The following is a 22098-nucleotide window of genomic DNA, read 5'->3' as shown; positions in this document are numbered from 1 at the left end:
CAGCACTTTTTTTTTAGTCAAGCGTCCATCTGCTCCCGAGAGGATTCATTACTCTCGGCTCTCGCTTGTGTTGGTGTTTACGATCACTGAGCTGGTGGATCATTTACATTTTTTTAATTTGGAGTGCGCAGCAACGAGGGTCAGTTTCGGAGCGTCTTGAGGATGGAGTCGAACAGATGGAACCATTGAATCCTTCTCCCGCTTGTTTTGGCCGCTTTGCTTTTGAGCCGTTCTCTCTCTCTCTCTCTCTCTCTCTCTCTCTCTCTCTCTCTCAAACCAGAGCACAGGCTATATTGTAACTATGCCTTGTATAAAAAAATAAATACATTTGATTTTACGGATGCTGCAGAGAATCAGGGAAAAGGTTTATCGGGTGAGTAATGAAGCTGAACAAGACTAATGAGCTCAGTCAAACAACACAACACATCATAAGTCATTTACCTGCAGCGATTTGATCACGCTTAGGACAAACATAACGCAGAATGGAAAATACTTCAAGTATTACAAGTAAAAGTACTTGTCATATCCAGTGCCCTCTTATAACAGGGCCTACAGTGTAATAACAGCGCAAAGGTTTTTTTTCCGCAGATCCATCCGTCATGCATCCGTCATGCAGATCCTGATTACAATTCACAATAGAATTGTAGTCGGTGGAGGTGACTTTCTAATCTAATGAACCACTGATGTGCGGTGTGATGGATCCAGGTGTGGCTCACTTTGGATATATACATACATATAAATCCAGAATATTAAAAAAAATTAGTAAAACGTGTAGGCTCTCAATCTCCATCTTTACGTTGTCGTGTACATTTAGAGGCATTCAAAAGGCCAGCACGTTTTGTGAACACGCACGCACACACATGCGGTAGCAGCTGGTTTGCTGTCTCCTGGGCGGCACATGGATGGTTTGCAATGTGCACACAGCGCTCCAGACTCGCCCAGACTCATCCTCGCTATTACATAAGAGCCGTGCAAAGGCTTACAAACCAGATTAGAACAGCCACGGGCTGCACACTCACTCCGTCGCTCAGCCACGATGGAGGTCAATGAAGCCGCATCGGCAGCTGGAGAGCGATGGCTGCACCGCCCCGAGCGGACCATCGGATAAATATTTAGCTTGATAAATAGATTTGTCCTCTAGATTTTTCGTTTGGATCTTTCCCACTGGGCGTGTATAGATTTGTGGATAGGTGTCGGAGCTGCCGCCTCCAAGGGTGTTCACGGGCCGTCGTTTGCAGGATCATTTGGCCCGTCTCACGGCCGATGGTCCTGAGACGGGCGAGAATACTGAGCCCAAAATAGGAGGCAAACTGGGTATTTCTATGGGATTCCTGAAGAGCACAGCTTGAAAGACGAGTGCGGTGGTAAATCTGCTCCCGAAGCAGATATTCACATCTTGGCTTATTTATCAAAGTCCAACAGGAGGCACTCGGCAATAACGACGGAGCAGATTCCAGGTTCAAAATCGAGCGCTGAGTAACAGTCAAGGAAACGCTCTATCACTGTGCTGAAAGGAGGAGGAGAGGGAGGGAAACTGACTGAGCCGGTGGAAAAAGAAAAGAGAAAGAGGAGAGGACGGGGATCTCCTGGGCATGGTTATGCAATTGTTTGTGACGTTTAGCATGACATTTGGCATTTCACACTCACAAGGGATGCACGAGGGACGCTCGTCTCTCGCTCTCTCTTTCGCTCGCTCAATCGTCCCTCAAAGTGTTGGCTAGTTTGTAAAAATCTAAAATGGAGCAGAATAAAGAGGAAATAATGATGACAATAATAATATTAATGATGATAATATTAATGACGATAATAATAATGACGATAATAATAATACTACTACTAATAATAATAATAATAATATATGTAGGGAAGAAATATGTGAAAAATGAAATATGAAAGCAATAAAATATGAAAGTAATGAGCTAATTCTGATCCGCATATAATAATGAATCACAGGCAAAACCGCAGATTCGCAGAGATCAGACTTTCGGACGTTTCTGCCTGTTTTTTCTCTCCTGTTCCCCGGGGGAACAGGAGAGAAAAAAAAAAAAGATTGTCCCTCCTCCCACCTGGGTGAAGCAGGGATGGAAGTTGCGGTCAGGGCGGGACGGGGCAGACTATTTTAATACCCTCTGGAAGAGTTCCACCCTCCTGTTATTGTTGAGCGGCCGAGCGGCCCTGCTACTGTAATAGCCACACTAATCACTCTTGTCATTTTTAATCCCCCTCCATGCCCAGGGCGTATTTAAAGCAGGGGCCTCCGTGTGCCCAACCGGGATTAGACCTTGGGGAGGGGAGGGGCGGAGGAGGGGAAGGGGGAGGGGGGGAGGCAGGGCCACGTGTGCCTCACATTGGCACACGTGACACATCGCTCCATGTGACGGATGCTGTCGCCGACGGCAACGCTAAAGCTAATGGGCGCTAGTCAGAGATGTGAGACGCTGTCTGGGAATGGGACAGGATTGGGGTGTGTGTGTGTGCGTGTGTCTGTGTGTGTGTGTGTGTGTGTGTGTGTGTGTGTCCTGCCGTTTTTTTTTTGGGGGGGGGGACATGTTCCACTCCAAAATGCGGTTTCTCCGCATTCTAATAAAAGCCGAGAGAATATTATTATTGATTACCATCATATTTACACAGAATGAGAGCAAGGTTGTCTGAGGTGCTGAGCTGGACAAAGGAAAAGTCCTGAAATGAAGATGATTTATCTGATGATTGAGTCACAATAATTTAATTTAAAAACGGCCAAGAAAAGATTGATTTCCAAACAATACTCATTGAATCGTGAAATGTTATTTTGTTGTTTGTATTTTGGATAGGGTGTAAAGGAAAGGGTGTATTGGCAAAATAAAAAAGTGGTCCTTAGAAGGTGAATCAAATATCCAATTATCTTTCTTAATTTAATCCACACCAAAAGAAAAGACAACATTTTGTCTGAAAGCAATTTTATGTCTATTGTAGCATCGTCTACTTTTGGTGTGTGCATTCAAATCTGTAAAATGTAGATGCAAATACAGATTGCATAACATTAAATCACACTTTTATTTAGAAAATATCATTTATAAATCATTTATAAATGTTATTTTGTAAATATGATTATTCATAATATCTTTTATTTTCTATTCAATTTCAAAAATAAAATCAGCTACACCTTAAATGTTGTAAACAAAGATGGCTTCCTACAAAATACATTTATTTTGAGTAATCTAAGACCTGTGATCAACCTTAGGATGGACATGTGAATCCATATGTGTGTGTGTGTGTGTGTGTGTGTGCGTGCGGTCGGTCCCATGTACGCTGGCTTTCGTCCAGGAAGTTTGTGTCTTTGACCCATTAACAGTATTAGTTCCTGGAGTCCAGTCCTCGCCGAATCATCTGATGAGGTAAACTCTCCCGAAACGGACGCCGGCAGTGTCATTAGCGATCTGAGCCGCTCGTTCTATTAAGGAAACAGGAAGCGCTTTGAGCTGCGGGAGGAGCAGCGAGTGCTTTGTAGGTGATGTTTTTTTTGGCACGGCCTCCAGGACGCAAACCAGTAAATGATCAAGGAGATAAATGTGCGGTGACCCCGAAATAGGAAAACACACACGACCGGAAAAGGTGGGTGCCTGTCGATAAGGACCGTTGCTGACTGGATGTATTTTGCATCGAAATACGAAGCGATTCCCGACTGTGTTTACTACAGAAGCACATTGCATTAACAACAGAAAAAAATTATTTGACACCTTATCTCATAATTTTGATTTACTCGTAATTATGAGAAAATATCTCGTAATTGTCGTTGTGTTTTTATAGTTGAAGTTCATAATACTGTAATAATATCACCATAATACTGGCACACACATTTATTCTTATTCAAACATAAAAGTTAAGATTGACAGTTAATGTGTCTCAAATAGTTGCAAAATCCTCATCAAAGAGGCTTGAAATCCCCCTTGAATTTGGATGGAAACAGATGATTGTGGAATCTATTTTGCTTCCCAATCAATTTTGTTTGATTTCACGGAATGTCCACAGTAAGCGAGAGCAACGAGGAGGCGACAATGTCATCATTGTGTTGATCTGCAGAGGAAAGGTGAATTTTTTTAAGCCGCCCCAGTCGTATAAGCTGCTATGACCTCCCCTGTGGCTTCTGTTTGTGAACACCATGCGTGGTTTGAGGTGTGACCGTGGCGCACATGAGGACACGCCGCCCAGCGAGGGCGACGGCAGGCGGGTGAGATGGAGAGGGAGGGCGGGCGGGCGGATGAGCGGGCAAGGCCTGGAGCTCTTGGTAACTTCTTTCTCTTGAACCTATTTAATGTGGTGTTTTAATATATAAGTCCGGGTTTATTAAAAACACAGAGATAGGAAAATGGAAATCCTTCCTTGAGGAAGAGTACTGCTGCTGCAGAGATAAGGAAATAAATAAGTAGAAGTCAAAGTTGTGACGACCTGATAAGTAGTTCAGTAAAATACTATTCAAGAAATTACACATTTTTGGAGTATTTGGTGGAACATGTTTCTGAGTTGACATATTAACCATTAATAGATACAACCCATTGGTAAACAACATGGTCAAATACAATTAATTAAAAGACCATTTATATTTTGTGCTATATTATTTAGAATTGATGTACTTGATTTAAATATCCATAATTTGGACCTTTTATAAAAATGTTAAATAGCAGGGTACAATATTTTGTTAGAACAGAACTCGTAGAATTATGAATTTGACTGTACTGTGACACGGGGAGTTGTAACTACTGTAGTTGCTCCACCTCCCACAGTGGTGCCAAATAGCAGTCCAAATGATCAAGCCTACTTGATTTTATTTCCGCTAAAACAATATCAAAACCGGTACCACCTATTAACACTTTATTACGATTAAAAAAACAGTGTCTGTGGAGTAGTAGGTACAGTATTGAAAGGGTCCCGTCATTCCCGGGGTGCTTTGTGGCCCACTAGGGGGTTAGTTATTATTGCAGGTGTTCCGCCAAATCATATTTATATTTTTTAGAAGATGTAATTTCAAATGTATGAAACTGGCAAATAGTATATGCATATGAAATTATATGAAATAGATAATGCAAACATAATTTGGATGGAAACAAGATTGTGGGACTCTAAGGATTTTACAAAATGACCAGCTAGAATTAATGTCATCAGGTGACTCAGCTGCGTATGCATGTGTGATCATTGTGCGTGCGTGCGTGCGTGCGTGCGTGCGTGCGTGCGTGCGTGCGTGCGTGCGTGCGGGCGGGCGTGCGTGCGTGCGGGCGGGCGGGCGGGCGGGCGTGCGTGGGTGCGTGCGTGCGTGCGTGGTTGTTACCGTCAGCCCCCCCCTACGCTCACTGGCTGCATGTTTTCTTTACGTCAGCTTGTCGACGATCCCAAAGGACGAAGGAGCAGCACGGTTCCCTTTACGCTGTGAGGCCTCAGGCTGCCGCCGCCGCCGCCATCACTGCTCAAGTGACCTTGAGCTGCCTTCCCTGTCATGCAGGCAAACAGAGGAGTGGACAGGACAGATTGCGTGGCTGGATGAATGAAGGGAAGGATGGGGTGGGAGGTGGGGGAGGTTGGTACAGTGTGTATGGAAGCAGGATGACTGATGGCTGCACAACAAGCAACTGTGTGTGTGTGTGTGTGTGTGTGTGTGTGTGTGTGTGTGTGGTTTATCAGTGTCATTTAGAGAAGCTGATCTGGGAATGAAAAAGGAACAGATCAGATGAACAGATGATGCTACGGTTCCATGAGCACCTTTTATGAGCTTTATTATTCATGGCTACGGCCTTAAGCGCTTCTCCTTTCCGTGTGTGTGTGTGTGTGTGTGTGTGTGTGTGTGTGTGTGTGTGTGTGTGTGTGTGTGTGTGTGTGTGTGTGTGTGTGTGTGTGTGTGTGTGTGTGTGTGTGTTGTTTAAGGTCTGCAATGACGTTCTCAGCTTTGTCCCCACCGGTTTCATTCATTCATTCAGAAATATCCCGTCTCCGTGTGTCCTGTTCGTAACCTTCATCTCCCTCCTCCCTCTCTTTCTCTCCTCCATGGTTACTCCTCCTCCTCTCCGCCGCTCCGTCATCTCACGTTCCTGCTCCACTGAATATTCATAGAAACAAAACAAGTCATGAAGTGCGCCCGTCAACACCGCGTCACCGCGTTGCTCGCACGCTCCGTCTGCTGCAAGCAAAAAAATTCATCTTTCATGCAGCCAGCGATGATGCTCATTAGGAAGCAAAGGTGTGTGTGTGTGTGTGTGTGTGTGTGTGTGTGTTTACATGTGTGTGTGTGTGTGTGTTTGTTGTGCTGTACTTGTGAGGGCCGTCTCCAAATTCACTAATAATTTGGTTGAGACGTCCATCAGAAAGCTTACCTCGATACCAGCACAAAATTGTGTGTGTGTGTGTGTGTGTGTGTGTGTGCGTGTGCGTGTGCATGCGTGTGTGTGTGTGCGTGTGTGTGTGTGTGCGTGTGTGTGTTGGGGGGTTTCAAGACTACAGATTTTTACTAGTTACTAGTTTTTCATAGTGGTAGTTGCCTAGTCGTATTTACCTGTTATGTAAGAAAGACGCAGAGACAGCACTTCTGGGTAACAATGAAAATTGTATTTTATTAAAGGTGCAGTTTATAGAATTTACGTAATACTTGGCAGAAATGGAATATAATATTCACAAGTATGTTTTAATTAGCGTTAGCTTAGTATGACAGACTTACACACCGTGTTGTACCGCCATGTTTCTACAATAGCCCAGAGCGGACAAACCAAACACTGGCTGTGGAGACGGCTTCACCACTTTTACGTCCACGTCTCATGTTGCACCGCCATGGGGAGTGGGTTGCGATCTGCAACCTCACTGCTAGATGATTCAGAATTCAAGAGCTTTATTTGTCACATACATATACATACGTTCATACATATATGCAGTGAAATGTCATTGCTAGATGCCACAAAATTCTACACACTGCACCTTTAAATTAATTAGGAGACTGATTAAATACTAAAAAGCTGAATTAAGATATAAATGTGAGTACATATTTGAATAAATTATTTCGCTCATACAATAATTATTGTAAATCTGGTGACATTGACAAAAATGATGTTGTCCATGACTAGTTGACTTCTGCCAAACTGCGCCGACTAGTGGTTATAGTAGTCAACTTGTCCAGTGTTTCTCAATTACGGTACTCATACCCGTAGGAGTACTGCAGGGGTACTGCAGGGGCTATTGTGAAAAAAATAAAAAAGTGTTAAAAAATGTTATATATAAGGTTTAAAAAAAAAAACACGTATGACGCACATAGAGTACATCATTTCTGTTATTTTATTTTGCCAATGCCAGTGAAGGAGGTACTCAGCTGGAAAAAGATCTTAGAGGTGTGTGTGTGTGTGTGTGTGTGTGTGTGTGTGTGTGTGTGTGTGTGTGTGTGTGTGTGTGTGTGTGTGTGTGTGTGTGTGTGTGTGTGTGTGTGTGTGTGTGTGTGTGTGTGTGTGCGTGCGCCCAGATCACTATCTGCTAATAAACTCACTGGGCGTGTTATTGGATTAAGGACTAATTGATTACTGGATTGTGAAGTTTATGGCCAAAAATGCACCCCCACAATTTTCTGTATTTTAGTCTCAATTTCTTTTATTTCTCCCCTAAAGGAAGAAATTGAACAAATAATAAAGAAGAAAGGTTCTAATCTGAAGTCTGAAGTATAGCTCTGCTGCCACCAAGCTAAAGAATGACCGTGAACTAATCTCAAATTAACTTCTGTTGTCTCGGGATTTGTATTATTCTAATGTCAAAATATTAATTTGACAAAAACATGTGAATTCATTTTAGATTTGAGATACCTGCAAGTTGTTTAAGAATCAGATGTAATGCATTGCAAAATTAGACATTTATATACCATCCATTTCAAATTAAATACATTATTTTAATGCAAACAAGAGATACATTCTGCTGTATTAGAAATTTGAATAAAACCGTACATGTACATTTTTAGTCACAAAATGGCCCAAAAGCCAGATAGTTGAATGTTTTTTACAGCCGCAGGGTTTTGCTAAATCCCTCTGGTCCCAAACAGGTTGTGAGGGGAAGCCGTCCCCCTCCAAATCCTCTTATTGGATTCTAATGTGGAGATTTGCTCTCCGCCACCTCAAGCACCACCTATCACCGAGTTTCCACTTGTACGCAGTGACTCATTCACTCACTCACTCATTCACACACACACACACACACACACACACACACACACACACACACACACACACACACACCTGCTAAAACATGCATTCACACATTTCCAAACCACTAAGTGTTTGTAGTGGCAGATCAGCCTTAAACATGAAGTAAATGAGTCACCGCTAAAATATAAGTCCTAAACAAAATGAAACATTTACAATTGTTATGATCTTACACACTTCCTGGCAATAAACCTAACAATATAGAAAATTCGAAAATGTAAATTATATTAAAAGATTTAAGTAGAATAGAAAAAAAAAAATAGGTCCTCACTTAGACACTAGTTCTAACCCTTGGTGTGGCACAACTCATCTCCATGAGGACATCAGTGTATTTCCATGGCAACACAATCCTAAAATACAAACCTTTACTACTTCACATTGTAATCCTTCCACCATCATGGAAAAGATGCAGGGGTGGGTGGGGGGCAATGACAGTAAAAACTCCCAAAGGAGGATCCCAGTGAGAAACCACAGAAAACTTCTGGAGCCAAAGACGATGAAAGATCCGATGAGCCGGCACCCAGGCATGTGCCCGTTGCCATGGCAACTGGCTCACAGAATAATCTGAAGATGTGATGCTGAGGAGGAGCTGATGACAAGGAACGTGGTTTAGGTGCTACGTGAACAGTGTGTGTGTGTGTGTGTGTGTGTGTGTGTGTGTGTGTGTGTGTGTGTGTGTGTGTGTGTGTGTGTGTGTGTGTGTGTGTTAGCAGTCAGAGGGTGCTTTATTAATAATACTTTTTTTTTTAAATTATTACACCATGGTACTGTAAACTCATTTTCCATTCCCTCTGTCAAATAACTATTTTAGGAGGAGCATTTCTCTTATTTGTATTGTATTGCTCTGGCAAAGAGAGAAAATCTCTTTGCCAGAGCAGCTTTTTTTGGGGGGGGTGGGGTTAGCGTTTGGTTGCGTGCTGCACTGTGACGTTCTCTTAAAGCCTTTTTTCATCCATGGATACATCCCTGGAGGACAACGTCTGGCCTGGTTGTGTCAGATTGTCGCCTCTCTGGGAGCATCCGGTTACATCACACACAGACTTGGGGGCTGGAAGCTGGTGGAGCTGTTGGAGCGGGTACCGCGTATCAGCAGGCTGACATGTTGGCGGGGGGGCGGAGCCTAGAGCCATTATTTGTCTGAGTAAAACATCCAAAGTCACCTACTCTTGTGTGTGTGTGTGTGTGTGTGTGTGTGTGTGTGTGTGTGTGTGTGTGTGTGTGTGTGTGTGTGTGTGTGTGTGTGTGTGTGTGTGTGTGTGTATTTTGTCATGGAGAGACTGTGCTCAAAGCAGGTTTCTGCTCAGACTAGATTAATTCTTCTGCTGTGCTCGCTCTCTGTCTCTCACTCTCTCTCTCTCTCTCTCTCTTTCTCTCCCCCAGCCATAAATCTCTGTGTTTCCGACCCTTTCAGCGAAGGGACAACAGGAAGTGGTAACAGGCTTGCTTTTGTTTCAGGAACGCAAAGACTGAGTCAGTCGGAACGTCAAAGAATAGGTGGAATATGTGCGCTTGTACACCGATGTGGGAGGAAAACAATGTGCGTGGGTGCGCGCGCGCACGCTATCAAGCTGATAAGCAAGTCTTTTTCATGCGACACTGTCCCGATTGGAACGTTCGCTGTGTGATGAAATATTTAAGGAGAAGAACTGAACTGCCTGCGTTTCCACACAGGCCCTAAAAGGATGAACCCTTAACGCCGGAACCCACGTGTCTCAGCGGCCGCTCAGTTGATTTTATCCTCCGTTTTGTTGTCTGAAATGAAATTGTTATTTGACTCGTGTCCAACAACAAGGTCTTTCCATCTCTTTGAAGAAATGGACAAAGAGACAGATGTAGAGGAGCGGGAGGACATTTGGCTTGGGACGCCGTGGCGTGCGGTTGCAAATAGGTGGAATCGATGACAATGAATCGCCTCTTATTTTCTCTTATTTATGGATCCTGTGTGTGACGCCTTGACGGATCGAATCTTCTCAAGGTCGTCCATTCGAAAAGTTCTTACTCGGCTGCGCATTACACCTCCACTTTTCTGCCGTCGCCGCCATTTTCTTCTTGGGATTAATGATTTCACCCGAGCCCAAAACGTGTTCATTTTGTCTTTCCTTTGCAGAGAGTGAGTGAAAAGGTCGGCGGCGCAGAAGGAACGAAGCTCGATGAGGACTTCACTGAGATGGAAAAGGCAAGAACTTCTCTGTTGTTTTTTTTCTGACCCCTATCCTGACTTACGTGAAGGGAACCGATCCTTTGCGACAAAGCTGTGCTCGTGTAAATGTACTGTAATGTCATGTGTGCCTTACGTAGGAAGCGCTTTGTGGCCTCTATGTGGACAGGTTGGAATGTCGAGCGGTGCCGAGCGGTCCGGGGGCGTTGTGGGGGACCTGGCGCTCATCATCACACTCGAGCAGAAGCACAAAAACGCTCTCCCCCCCGGGTCGCCACTTTCCCCGCGTCGCCCACAACGTTTTTACCCAGATGCCTCGTTCACAATGACGGATTCATAGATCCATCATTTGATTTATTTGTCCATGATGTGCCTCACCGCCCCCCTTCCATCCCCAGTTCCTTTGACGTTGTCTCCTTTCTGCTCTGGGCTTTGTAGAAGGTGGACACCACCACCAGGGCAGTGATGGACATCATGACAAAGACAACCGAGTATCTGCAGCCCAACCCAGGTAGGACGGTGGTTATTTGCGTAATATACCAAACAGTCATGTTTTCACAGAAATGCAGCCGAACAAAACGACAACCTGAGTCAATCGATGACTGAGGATGTGGATTGATGAGATGTTTAGTCCTGAGCCTGCTTGCTTTGCTTTAGGGTGTGTAATCCAAGACATTTGACCTGGTTTTCAGAACACCTATTTAATTATAATATATGAAGCAATATCTATTTTTTTTTTTTATGTTCTCAATAGCAAGTCAAGCAGCATCGTGTACAGTATGTGTGTATAGCAGTGTTGAGCAAATTACTTTTATAATGTCATTTATTACATATTTCTTGTTACTTTAATTTGAAAGTACTTTACAATATTACTTTCTGTGTAAGGTAATAAGTTACTTATTACATTTCTTTCAAGTTACTCACCAAGATAATAATGATAAAAATGGATGTTATTTTTGCCAGAGGCAAACGCTGGTAGTAAAAGGCAAATTAAGTTTTACTGACGCTACCTGTGTCTTCTACATGTACTAAAATGTGATCGGCAAACAAAATTCAGAAAGCTGCTTGGGTTCTGCTCAGCAGCAGACGGACAAATGTTGTAATAATCCATGATCCATCCATGAGTCATTTCCCGAAGCGCCACGTTCCTCCATCCATGTTTGTTTACACTCGCTCCCATGTGCAGATAAGGTAAAATATTGCCGTAAAGCAGTTCTGCCACCGAATTGTGAAACGGCTTAGGGTGACGAACCGCCAGTGCAGCTGTCCTGTGATCTGATCACGCTCACTTGATATCTAGACGTGCGGCAGATATACCCAATGGGACTGTGATTTCCCCGATTCCGGATGTAAACTCTAAATGATCGGGCGACAATCCTAATCGGACGAAACACAATGTCTGTAACAGACAATCCTTTCATCCGATCAATCGGCCCACCCTTAGTAACATACGTTACTTGACAATGGTAACTGCAATGATTGATTGACTGATGATTGACTGATGATTACCCACATTGTATAAGTAACTCATTATATTACTGTGTTACTGCGCAAAAGTAATTTATTACTGTAGCGTTAAAGTAATGCGTTACCCCTAACATTGGTGTATGGTACCAGTTATTTTCCATTTCAGTACACGCCGGCACAAACCTTACTGGTCTAACTTTTACACAAGTAAATACACAAGTACATTACACATGGTAGGTAGTGCACTTGGTGTGATTTGGTTGACTGGGCTCTCCTCTCCAGCCTCCAGAGCCAAGATGAGCATGATCAACTCCATGTCCCGGATGCGGGGCCAGGAGAAAGGACCGGGCTACACCCAGGCCGAGACCATCCTGGGAGAGTCCATGCAGAAGTTCGGCCGTGAGCTCGGAGAGGAGTCTAACTTCGGTACGACACACAATTTGGACTTAATGATACTAGGAGTAATATGAGGTACTAAAAAACCGAAATTGAGCTTTGAATGTGTTCTTTTTAGTTTTGAAAGTGGTCTCCAAACTGATCATTTAGACCGCCATCTGTTGTTATTGTGCTTCTAATAGTTTCTGAGGACTGGTCAAAGATGTGTGAAACTTCCTGTTCATTTGTCGGAGGCAATGCTGGAAGTCTTCACATTAATATGCATCTAAGTTCTGCTTTCACATATATTGAAAACTTCACATGAATAAATGAAGAATGAACATTTCCCTCACCACACAACTCCGAACACTATCCCTAGGACTGCTTCATAAAAGGCCTTTATTGCTTGGCATATTTAGGATGAATACATAAAAGAAATAAATAGGGCAGTACACTTTATGTTTTGTGTGTGTGTGTGTGTGTGTGTGTGTGTGTGTGTGTGTGTGTTTGTGTGTGTGCGTGTGCGTGCGTGTGTGTGCATGTGCGTGTGCGTGTGCGTATGCGTGTGTGTGTGTGTGTGTGTGTTTCTCAAGGCCTGGCTCTAATCGACGCTGGGGAGGCCATGCGTGAGCTGGGCGAGGTCAAGGACGCCCTCGACATGGAGGTGAAGCAGAACTTTATCGACCCGCTGCAGAACCTTCATGACAAGGATCTCAAGGAGATCCAGGTAGGAGAGAACGCTGTAATTACATCGCTCCGCCTCAGAGATTCGTCAATTTTTACCGCCCAGAGGGGAAAAGTCGAGTCAGCGACGCGCTATATCAGCCACAAAACACCTTTGTATCTGTAATGACGTGTCTATAGCTCGGTGACAGATATCATCGACCGATGGGTGTCGCTGCAGTTCTTGAGAGTGAGAGCACATCCGGGTCCGAAGTAAGAAGTGGGTGGGTACGGGTTTTGGAGAGCGCGGGAATAAAGAGCTGGCGCCGCTATTAAGAAATTACAAACTTCAACACGTCTTGTTTATTCTAAAATAAGGAATACTACATGGTACCAGGAGACAGGTATTCTTTGTCAAGCGCCAAAAGTGGCACGGTAAAAAAAAATTCAATGGGCGCTATCAAAACCACCGAGTCCGTTGAAGGTGGATGCTCACCGGAGGACTTTCAGGCAGCGCTTTCAGCTTTATACTGCAGCTGTCGGAGTGGAAAGATGAGCAGATGGAAGGATGACAGCCAGGCTGCTCACCATTGCCGGCACCGAAGCACTAGAAGTCTTCAACACTTTAGCGTTCGCTCAGGAAGAGGACAAAAATAAACTTGAAGAGGTCTGAAAGAAATTCGACGAGCGCTGCCTGTCGAAGAAAAAAAGAAACCTATGAAAGATAGATATATATTTCGCCGGTGTAACCCCATCAAGGGGGGTAGTATTTGATAGTTGCTCACAGACCTCAAGCTAAAAGCGAAATCGTGCAATTTCAATAAACTTTTCTATGAGTTGTGACCAAATAGTCTTTGGAACTAATGACAAAAGGATTAGAGTAAAGCTATTGAGGGAAATGGAACGCACATTGGTAACAGCAGTAAATACATGCCAGGCTACTGGGATCGTGAGGCAGCCTGTAAGGACATTTGCCGAAAACGCACACGGGGCAGCCGGTCACGTTGCCAGGCAGCGGATGCCATTTGGGTAAGAGGAAAGCACTCTGCCAGATTGAAATACAAGGACAATGACGGTTCCGTTGCAAACGGTGCAGTGGCGAGCATAAACCACGACAGTGCCCTGCTTACCGAAAGACATGGTCAAAATGCAACGGACGACACCATGATGCGAAAATGTGTTTTCCTAAAGATAAAAAGACAGGATACAGGGTAAGCATAGTTTATGACATAGGTGACAGCGATGATCTCAGTGATGGCCCCGGTAATTCATTCTTCACCAGTATGGTATCCGGGGAGGAAAAAGGAAATGTGCAGTCCACAGAGATTGCAGACACTGGTCAGACTGTGAGTACAGAGAATAAGGACAAATGGATTGCACCACTTGTGATCAATAGGACACTGGTTCCATTACAGCTTGACACAGGGGCAAAGGCCAATTTAATACATATAAACGATGTCAAAGCACTCAAAGAGAAACTTAAAATGATAAGAAACACGGTTTCACTTAGAGAATAAACTGCCCACAGAAAATAAAAAGGAGCATGCAGACTAAAGTGACCGTAAAAGGAAATTCAATTTGTTTCTGGTTTCACAATGCACTGTTTTGTGTGGCTCCTAATGGACAATCACTCCAAGGAGACAACGCTTGTGAGGACCTGGGATTGGTTAAAAGGATTTATCAGATCTACAGTGAAAATGTAGCACGGGACACACATTGCAAAGGGGGAGAGTGGCATTGTACATCGTTTTCCAAATACCTTTTAAGGATATGGAACGCTACCGTTCACCTGCAAAATCCAACTGAAAAGTGACGCCAAGCCTGTGGTGCACACCCCAACGACAGAACCAACCCCATTTGATGCCAGCCTGAAGAAGGAGCTGGACAGGATGACACAGTTTTCGGGTCATTAAACGGGTTGAACAGCCAACAGACTGGGTTAGAAGAAGAAGAAGAAGAATCTTTAATCATCACGCAACACACCACACTACAACACATGCACATGCTTTGGATGGTGGCCGGTGAAATGAGGCCTCTGCATTTGACCCATCCTGGCTTGTCCTTCCTCCGGGGGCACAGCCAGGAGCAGTGGGCAGCATTCGTCGACGTGCCCGGGGACCTGATAACGAGAGTCCATCGCTGGTCAGATGATGATGTGTGCATGTATTGGTGGGGGTCCTTACTGACGTTAGGTGGAGGAAACCCCCTAAGCAGCATGGGGAGAACATGCAAACTCCACACAGAAAGGCTCCTATTTGGGAGATAACCCGCCGGAGCACGGTGCCAACAGCGCCCCAGGCAGGAATCGAACTCCTAGGGCAGGACCTTCTTGCTGTGAGGCAGCAGTGCAATGCACTGTGCCACCGTGCCACACCATCACCTGTGTTAAGAAAGCAAATGAGATGATTGTCTCACCCTAACTCCTGTTCTTCCAAATGAGAACGCAAAGATCAGAATGAGAACATAAAAAGAGAACATTATCCGATCCCAATGAGGGAGGAGATCACCAGTGCAGAGTGGCTGGCGCAAAGATTTCAGTAAACTCAACGCCTCAAAGGGGTTTTGGCAGCTGAAGCTCGATGCTAAAAGCTGCAAGTGTTGCACCTTTAATGCACCCTTTTGGAGATACTGTTTTCTCAGGCTCCCATTCTGCATTATTTCAGCCACTGAGATCTTCCACAGAGGGATGGAGACAATAGTAGAGGGTCTGCAAGGCACAAGAGTGTACATACATGACATCATGACTCCTCCCTAGCACGGGAGCACGGATCACCCCCACGTCTGATGGTGTTGATGTGCTTGTCGACATGCACATGACATGACATCTTACCTTCCCATGTTTGACATTGAGGCAGGAAGTGACGAAATGACGCGGCAGAGATTTAACACATCCAAGATGGCGGACGAGGCTACGGACTTATCAGTAGTTGGGCTTTTTTTTTTATGTATTTTGTATTGTATACGTCATGTATTTTGACGTATCCGCAATATAAACCAAAGAGTGGAAAGGATTGATAAAGAAAGCATGAAGGAGTACGAAGCGCTGTGCTCCGTGCACGAAGATCCGCACGAAGGTAAATAACTGGCGTATAATAGAGACGTCATCAACACACGACACGCCCACTCACTCGCTGCGAATGTTCCCGAAAATTACCTGCTCTGTTCACACATACCACTCAATCGGTCATTACACAGACTTTGTACTTCATTGACTGTACTGTGCATGCTGGGTAAAGTCTGTTTAATGTCCGGTCCAAATGATTCAGACATTTGCGTTCACATAATGTGCAGGTAATTTCAGGGTTTCAGCGCATGTGTGAAAGCAGCTTTGGAGTGTAGATGGATTTGTGGCTATGATCAATACGTTCTAAGTAAGTAAGTGTCGGTTTGGTTGCTCATTCAGAAGCTTTTGTTCTTACTTACTCTGTGCAGCACCACCTGAAAAAGATGGAAGGTCGTCGCCTGGACTTCGACTACAAGAAGAAGCGCCAGGGCAAGGTGACGGAGGACGAGATCAAGCAGGCGCTGGAGAAGTTTGACGACTCCAAGGAGATCGCAGAGCAGAGCATGTTCAACCTGTTGGAGAGCGATGTAAGGGCTCTGTGTTGCCGCGGCCGGGGTCCTTCATCGCACCTGTCGTTCTAGTTCCGTGTCTTTTTCCGTCCAATAACCATGTCTATGTATTCCTCCATTTCCCACTTTCCAACTGTTGCCGTTTCAAAAACAATACCCTTTCTGTTGCCTTGCTCGAAATCACGCTAATAAAAGGAGGTGGTGACCCCCGTGCACCGCCAGGACGGCAGATTCATGGAGGTTTACCATGCTACCATTAGCATGGCTCATTGGCTGACCTTTGGGTTTCCTTATTACTGTAGTGCTGCAGGAGCTGAACCCACTCAGCGGTATTCATTAATTCTGCACTTATGTTTGTTTTGGTTGTCAACCGACCATTAATTGAATACACACTATCGCATCATTGATACTTATTACAAGGCTCTGTGGAATACTTCTGGTTGGTCAATAGGGGCGATCAGTGGTCAGTTATTTCTGAATAATGAACGTCGCGGGCAACCACTTCTCCCTGCCTTTTATTCACGGCCCTCGTTTCACGCCGCCTACATGCCAAGGCTAGCACTAGCCGGCACTACATATAAACTGCAATGGTGGGCTTAAAGAGATGAATGTAGATCGTTGGAGAAATTCTCCTGCGTGGTCGGTGAGGTTAATCTGCCCGCTGCAGGAAAACAAAACTGAGAGTATTAGAGATATTTATTCTGCAGAATGAAGAGGAAGATACAGTCATGCTTCAAAGCAGTGTTCTGATCAGTCTACTTCCGCTTCTGACGAAGAGGGCTTTATATCGATGAGAGGTTGTGTGCCATTGGTCAGGTGTCATTCGAGACTGTGCCCTTCCATCATATTCCCGGGTGTTACCCTCATACAGTGATTTAACAGTCAAAATCCGCTCACAGATACAATCTTACTGTGCCAGAAAACAAACACACAATGCTCTTTCTGGGGTTATCCTTATCTCCACACAAGGTTGAGCAAGGATGGAATGTGATCCGGTAGACATTGTTTAGAAAGACTCTTCATATAAACTCTGAGCGACTCGTTAAAACCCAGGGGCAATGTGTTTTAAAAGCTACATAACATACAAAAGGCTATTGTCCTAAATAAAACATGAAAAACATAATTCAAAGAATTTATCAAGGGCAGTTTTCTCTCACAAGATCCAATTTCCCATTAGTAACAGTAAATAGGTAAGTGTTGTGTCGAGTGAATAGTTTGCTTCATTCTTGCAGTGCTAGCTACGTTGTTTTTTCTTTAGCGGAATCTAAGAAGCTTTGCAGTCGTCCAGCATGCCGCAGCACTAGGCATACTAGTCAATAAATTATTGTATTTAGTAAGTAGCCATTTAATAAGCGAGATAATGTGCAGCCAGTTTGTCATTATGGAAAAATATCCCTCTTTAGAGTGATCAAGCTCTACAGTACGACCTAAGACCCGATCACCCTGTCAAGGGTTATATTGCGATAATAACCGGCTGGCAGCACATTATCCCCTTCTTAGTAAGCAGGGATGAGTCAATTAAGCCTATATCCCGCAAAGCAGTCGCCAGCCAGCGGTCAGCCTGGCAGACGCTATGCCGACCGTACGTGAAATTCCGCCCTGCGCCTTGTGTATACTCCAGCAGATCGAACAGGTGAGCCAACTGGCCGCACTGGTCCAGGCCCAGGTGGAGTACCACAGCAGAGCCACCGAGATCCTCACGCAGCTCTCCAGCAAGATCGAGGACAGGTCAGTACAAAAAAGGACGCTCGCCAAGACGGAGAACGGCTTCGAAACGTTCCCACCTTCAGTAGAGCAACAGCTTTTCATTGGGGTTGGCCGTGCGTTGACCATTGAATATCACTGTGCATTCCGTGTTCGCAGGATAAGGGATTCCTCCAACAAGCCCAGGAAAGAGTTTGTTCCCAAACCCCGTACCTCCCTGGACTTTTCCATCAGTGAGAACCACAATGGAGGCATTCACAGCGGAGCCGCTAGGTCACCAGGTGAGGAGCACGTCGAGATGGTTGCAGTCGGTCTCGTCCACAAACTCTCTCTGGTTCTTAAACGCTACTTAGGTTGAGCTTCACGGGGCCTTCTTTGAAGTCTCTCTTCGAAAATAAAGGTCCAACTTTGGTGGACAGCTGGCCTACAGGGTACTGCCAGCACGACAAGCCACGGTACCCCTCAAAGTACCATGTTGTTTTTTGGTTTCTTGTATTATTCAGACCGAATGAATACCTAGCTCTCCGTCCAGCTCCGTCTCCGCATATACGTACTGTATACTGTATAGTCCTTTTTCTTTTGACGGCTTTTTTAATCCACCGTTTTTTAATGGTTAACCTCGCTGTGAAGTGCAAGAAAGGGTCTCGGGGGGGGGGGGTAAAGAAAAGATACAAACAAGCGCTCTTCTCTCTTCCCCTTTTTATTTCCGTTCTTCTTCTTACAGGAGCGAGGTCTCCAGGTGAGCCAGGGTCAAACTTATCCTTTTCCGGTCTCTATGTCTCTCTGTCCTTGTGCTCGCCGCCCGGTGTTTTCACTTTCACGCTTCTCATCAGTCCATTCCAAGTGACCCCCAAAAAAACCTCGACTGATTTCATATTTTTTCCCTCGTTTTTTTTTTTTTTTTTGTTTGTTTTTCTCCCCCCCCGCTATTTCTTCCTCTTCTACCTTTTCAGCAAGGTCCCCAGGTGAGCCCATAGTGAATCCTGGAGAGATGCAACAATCTCTTCGCTCACTCCTCCATCCGTTTAGTCTCTCTCTCTCTCTCTCCATCGACCCGATTTTCCATCTCCCTCTCAGTGCCATCGCCGTCCCAGATGGTACTTTGTAAAAGCCGCAACTTTGTTTGACTTTTAAATTAAGAGAGGGGGGGAAAAAAAAAAAAAAAAAAACAAGCGCTGTCCATGCCACATGGACGAATGTCAAGAGTTTCTCTCGGCTTCTCTCTCTTGACAGTCGTTTGATCCGTCTTCCGTCTGCGTCTCCATCTCCCCCGTCCACTTCTCTCCATTCCTCCATCTGTTCTTCGACTGGAATCTAATCATTTCCTTGATGAGTGACCTCTGCATCGCTGCATCTTTTTCACCCACCCGGTCTATTTATCTACCTCCCCCTCATCCATCCATCCGTCCATCCGTCCATCCGTTCGGGTATTTATTTATTTATCCATTTCTCAAACTACTGCACTGAAACATAAAAAAAACAACCTCTGCTCTTATGTCCCCTTTCCTTTGTTCCTGTTCTTGTTCTGTCCACTTTGCAGCCAGATCCCCAGGTGAGCCAAGAGTGACATTCAGAAGAATCATATCATTTCTCTCTTTTTTTTTTTTTTTTTTTTTCTGCTCGCGTTCTATTCTTTTCAGGCCATTTGTCAGTGCCAAGTCCTAAAGAAACCCGGTATTCTTGGAAAGTACAGGACGTTCCTTCTTCTCGGCAAGAACATTCTGGTCACCAGCCAAAGCATCTTCATCCATTTTGGGCAGTTTGACGTTCGTTAGGCGGCTTTCCTGGCGTCTCTGAGCCTTTTAAGCATTTTGGGCTTTGTTCAAATTGAATTTGCAACAGAACCTAGACGTGAAACGAGTTCATGAGAGGGGAAATACAGACCTTGTACAAGTACAGATATTGATAAACGGCCTCCATCCCTTTTGAAGTCTGAGTTGATTGGTTTCTATTTATTGATCAATTTCTTCCTTGTTGATTTTGGTCTGCCTTTTTCCGTTTCAAGGCAGATTGCCTAACCCTAACTCCTGTTCCTCCTTCTTCCGCCTCCTGCCCTTGGTTGCTCTTTGAGGGTTTTCTGTAAGAAACATTTTTACATTCGCTGATGACTCAACGCTTAATGTCGTTTCTCCCATTTCCATTTTCTCTCCCCTCCTCTCCCTCCCTCCTTTCTGTGTTCCTTTTTGTCTCTCTCTCTCTCTCTCTCCTCTCCGTTGTCTTCCTCCCCCTCCTTCACCCCTTTCAGCCAGGTCACCAGGTGAGCCTTTCACACCCAGAGATAAGATTTTATCTCTCTATTTTACAATGCCTCTCTCAGCCATGTATCCAAAAATGCGTACGGCCCCCCCCCCCCCCGCTCTCTCCGCTGACCCTCGTTCTCTGCTCGTCCCTCTCTTCCAGCCCCCATGGACCAGCCCTGCTGTCGCGCGCTCTACGACTTTGACCCAGAGAACGAGGGCGAGCTAGGCTTCAAGGAGGGCGACATCATCACCCTGACCAACAAGATCGACGACAACTGGTACGAGGGCATGCTGCACGGCAACTCGGGCTTCTTCCCGGTCAACTACGTGGATATCCTGGTGGCGCTGCCCCACTAGGAGCCCCGCCCGCCGCTCGCCCAGCATGACATCAGGCCGTGTTTCCGATGGCAAAAAAAAAAAAAAAAAAGCAATCCCCCACACCCCACCCGCATTCCCAGTTTGTTTTTCCCCCCTAATTCTCCTCTTTACTTAACCGCCGTTCCTCATTCAAACGAAAGGGGGAAAGTGGAGACGGCTTTGGCGTAAAGTTACGATGAGTATTGAGTGTGAAAACAAACACAAAATGAGTGATTTCAATAAAGTTTAAAAAATGTAACATAAAAGAGGCGAAAGGGTTGTTGCTCTCCACCCGGTGGGGTTACCTCCGCGTTTTTATTTTCTCTGAATCCGTCCCGAGTTTGTCTGGACCTTACGACGGCGGGTCAAGTCGTTTAAGGCTGATTCGCTGTATGTTATATACAAGTCTCTAGCTTGCGAGCGCCTCTCTTCTCCTCCCACGTGCTTTGTGTTCCTCACGTCCCGAAGCATGTCTCCCAAAACGTTAATGTTTTATGTTAGAATCATAAACTCTGAGCCGACCTGTCGCTGCCCCCCCTTCCTCACTTTAACAGTACGCTTGTGTTTCCATTTGAAGCGCCGGAGAGTCGCTTTCGTTTAATTTGACGAAGAGATTGCAGAGAAATTCACATGAATGACGATAATAACAATAACAACGAAGACTGAATGCTATAATCTCCTTTTTGGAAAGACCTGATATAAATATGTGTGAGTGGATGTGATTTGAATACCAAAGTTCTGTGAATCTGTCCTACGTTTTACTACAAGAGTTTCAAGTCGGATGTCGGTGGCTTTCACAGTGTAAAGTTGCAAACTATCGGTTTTTTTTTTGGGGGGGGGGGGGGGGGTTATTATTTATTACGAGGCAAAAATGCGTTCCTAATTATGTCACGTTTCTCTATTATTGTATTTCAATCAGTGACCTAACAAGTAATTGGCAAATTAAGCGCGAAAAATAAAACTGTTAAGTTCAAAACTGTTTGAAGTGGCGTGAGAAAACAACATGTGTGTCCTCGATATGAACTACGTTTGAATTCTCCAATGTTTCGTGAAAAACAAAAACTTGGAAATATTTGTGAAAATGGTCGATGTATTGTGCGCTGACTTATGGGAAGTGTTTTGCTGATGGGGGGGGGGGGGGTGTTTTCCAGCGCAGAAACCAAAACCCCATTAGTCTTACAGTGTTTATAGTAAAGGTTATAAATAGGCCTTAAAAAAAATAAAATAAACCTGGACGGTGTTTTGATGAAATTCTGTCTAAGGGGGACAATGAATAGAAATTGCAAACAGCTCAATTTAAAGAATAATAATAATAATAATAATTATTATTATTATTATTATTAAATTAACTCCCCCATTTGGTTTG

General features: G+C 44.6%; 1 protein-coding gene across 1 annotated transcript in view; it reads left to right on the top strand.

The window, feature by feature from the left end:
• Positions 1–20732, top strand: part of sh3gl2a (SH3 domain containing GRB2 like 2a, endophilin A1) — a gene marked incomplete at both ends in the record, with an annotated part of 39529 nt that extends 18797 nt beyond the window's left edge. The window contains 8 exons of the mRNA XM_079998819.1: positions 10303–10371; positions 10792–10864; positions 12103–12246; positions 12789–12922; positions 16291–16449; positions 18053–18159; positions 18295–18416; positions 20536–20732. Of these exons, the coding sequence (XP_079854945.1) occupies positions 10303–10371; positions 10792–10864; positions 12103–12246; positions 12789–12922; positions 16291–16449; positions 18053–18159; positions 18295–18416; positions 20536–20732 (1005 nt within the window). The remainder of the gene's footprint in view (positions 1–10302; positions 10372–10791; positions 10865–12102; positions 12247–12788; positions 12923–16290; positions 16450–18052; positions 18160–18294; positions 18417–20535) is intronic.
• Positions 20733–22098: the final 1366 nt, after the last annotated feature.

Source organism: Zeus faber (genome assembly GCF_960531495.2).
Source record: "Zeus faber genome assembly, chromosome: 4".
Lineage (NCBI taxonomy): Eukaryota > Metazoa > Chordata > Actinopteri > Zeiformes > Zeidae > Zeus > Zeus faber.
The sequence above is the reverse complement of the archived record's forward strand: the minus strand, read 5'-3'. Positions and strand labels throughout refer to the sequence as shown.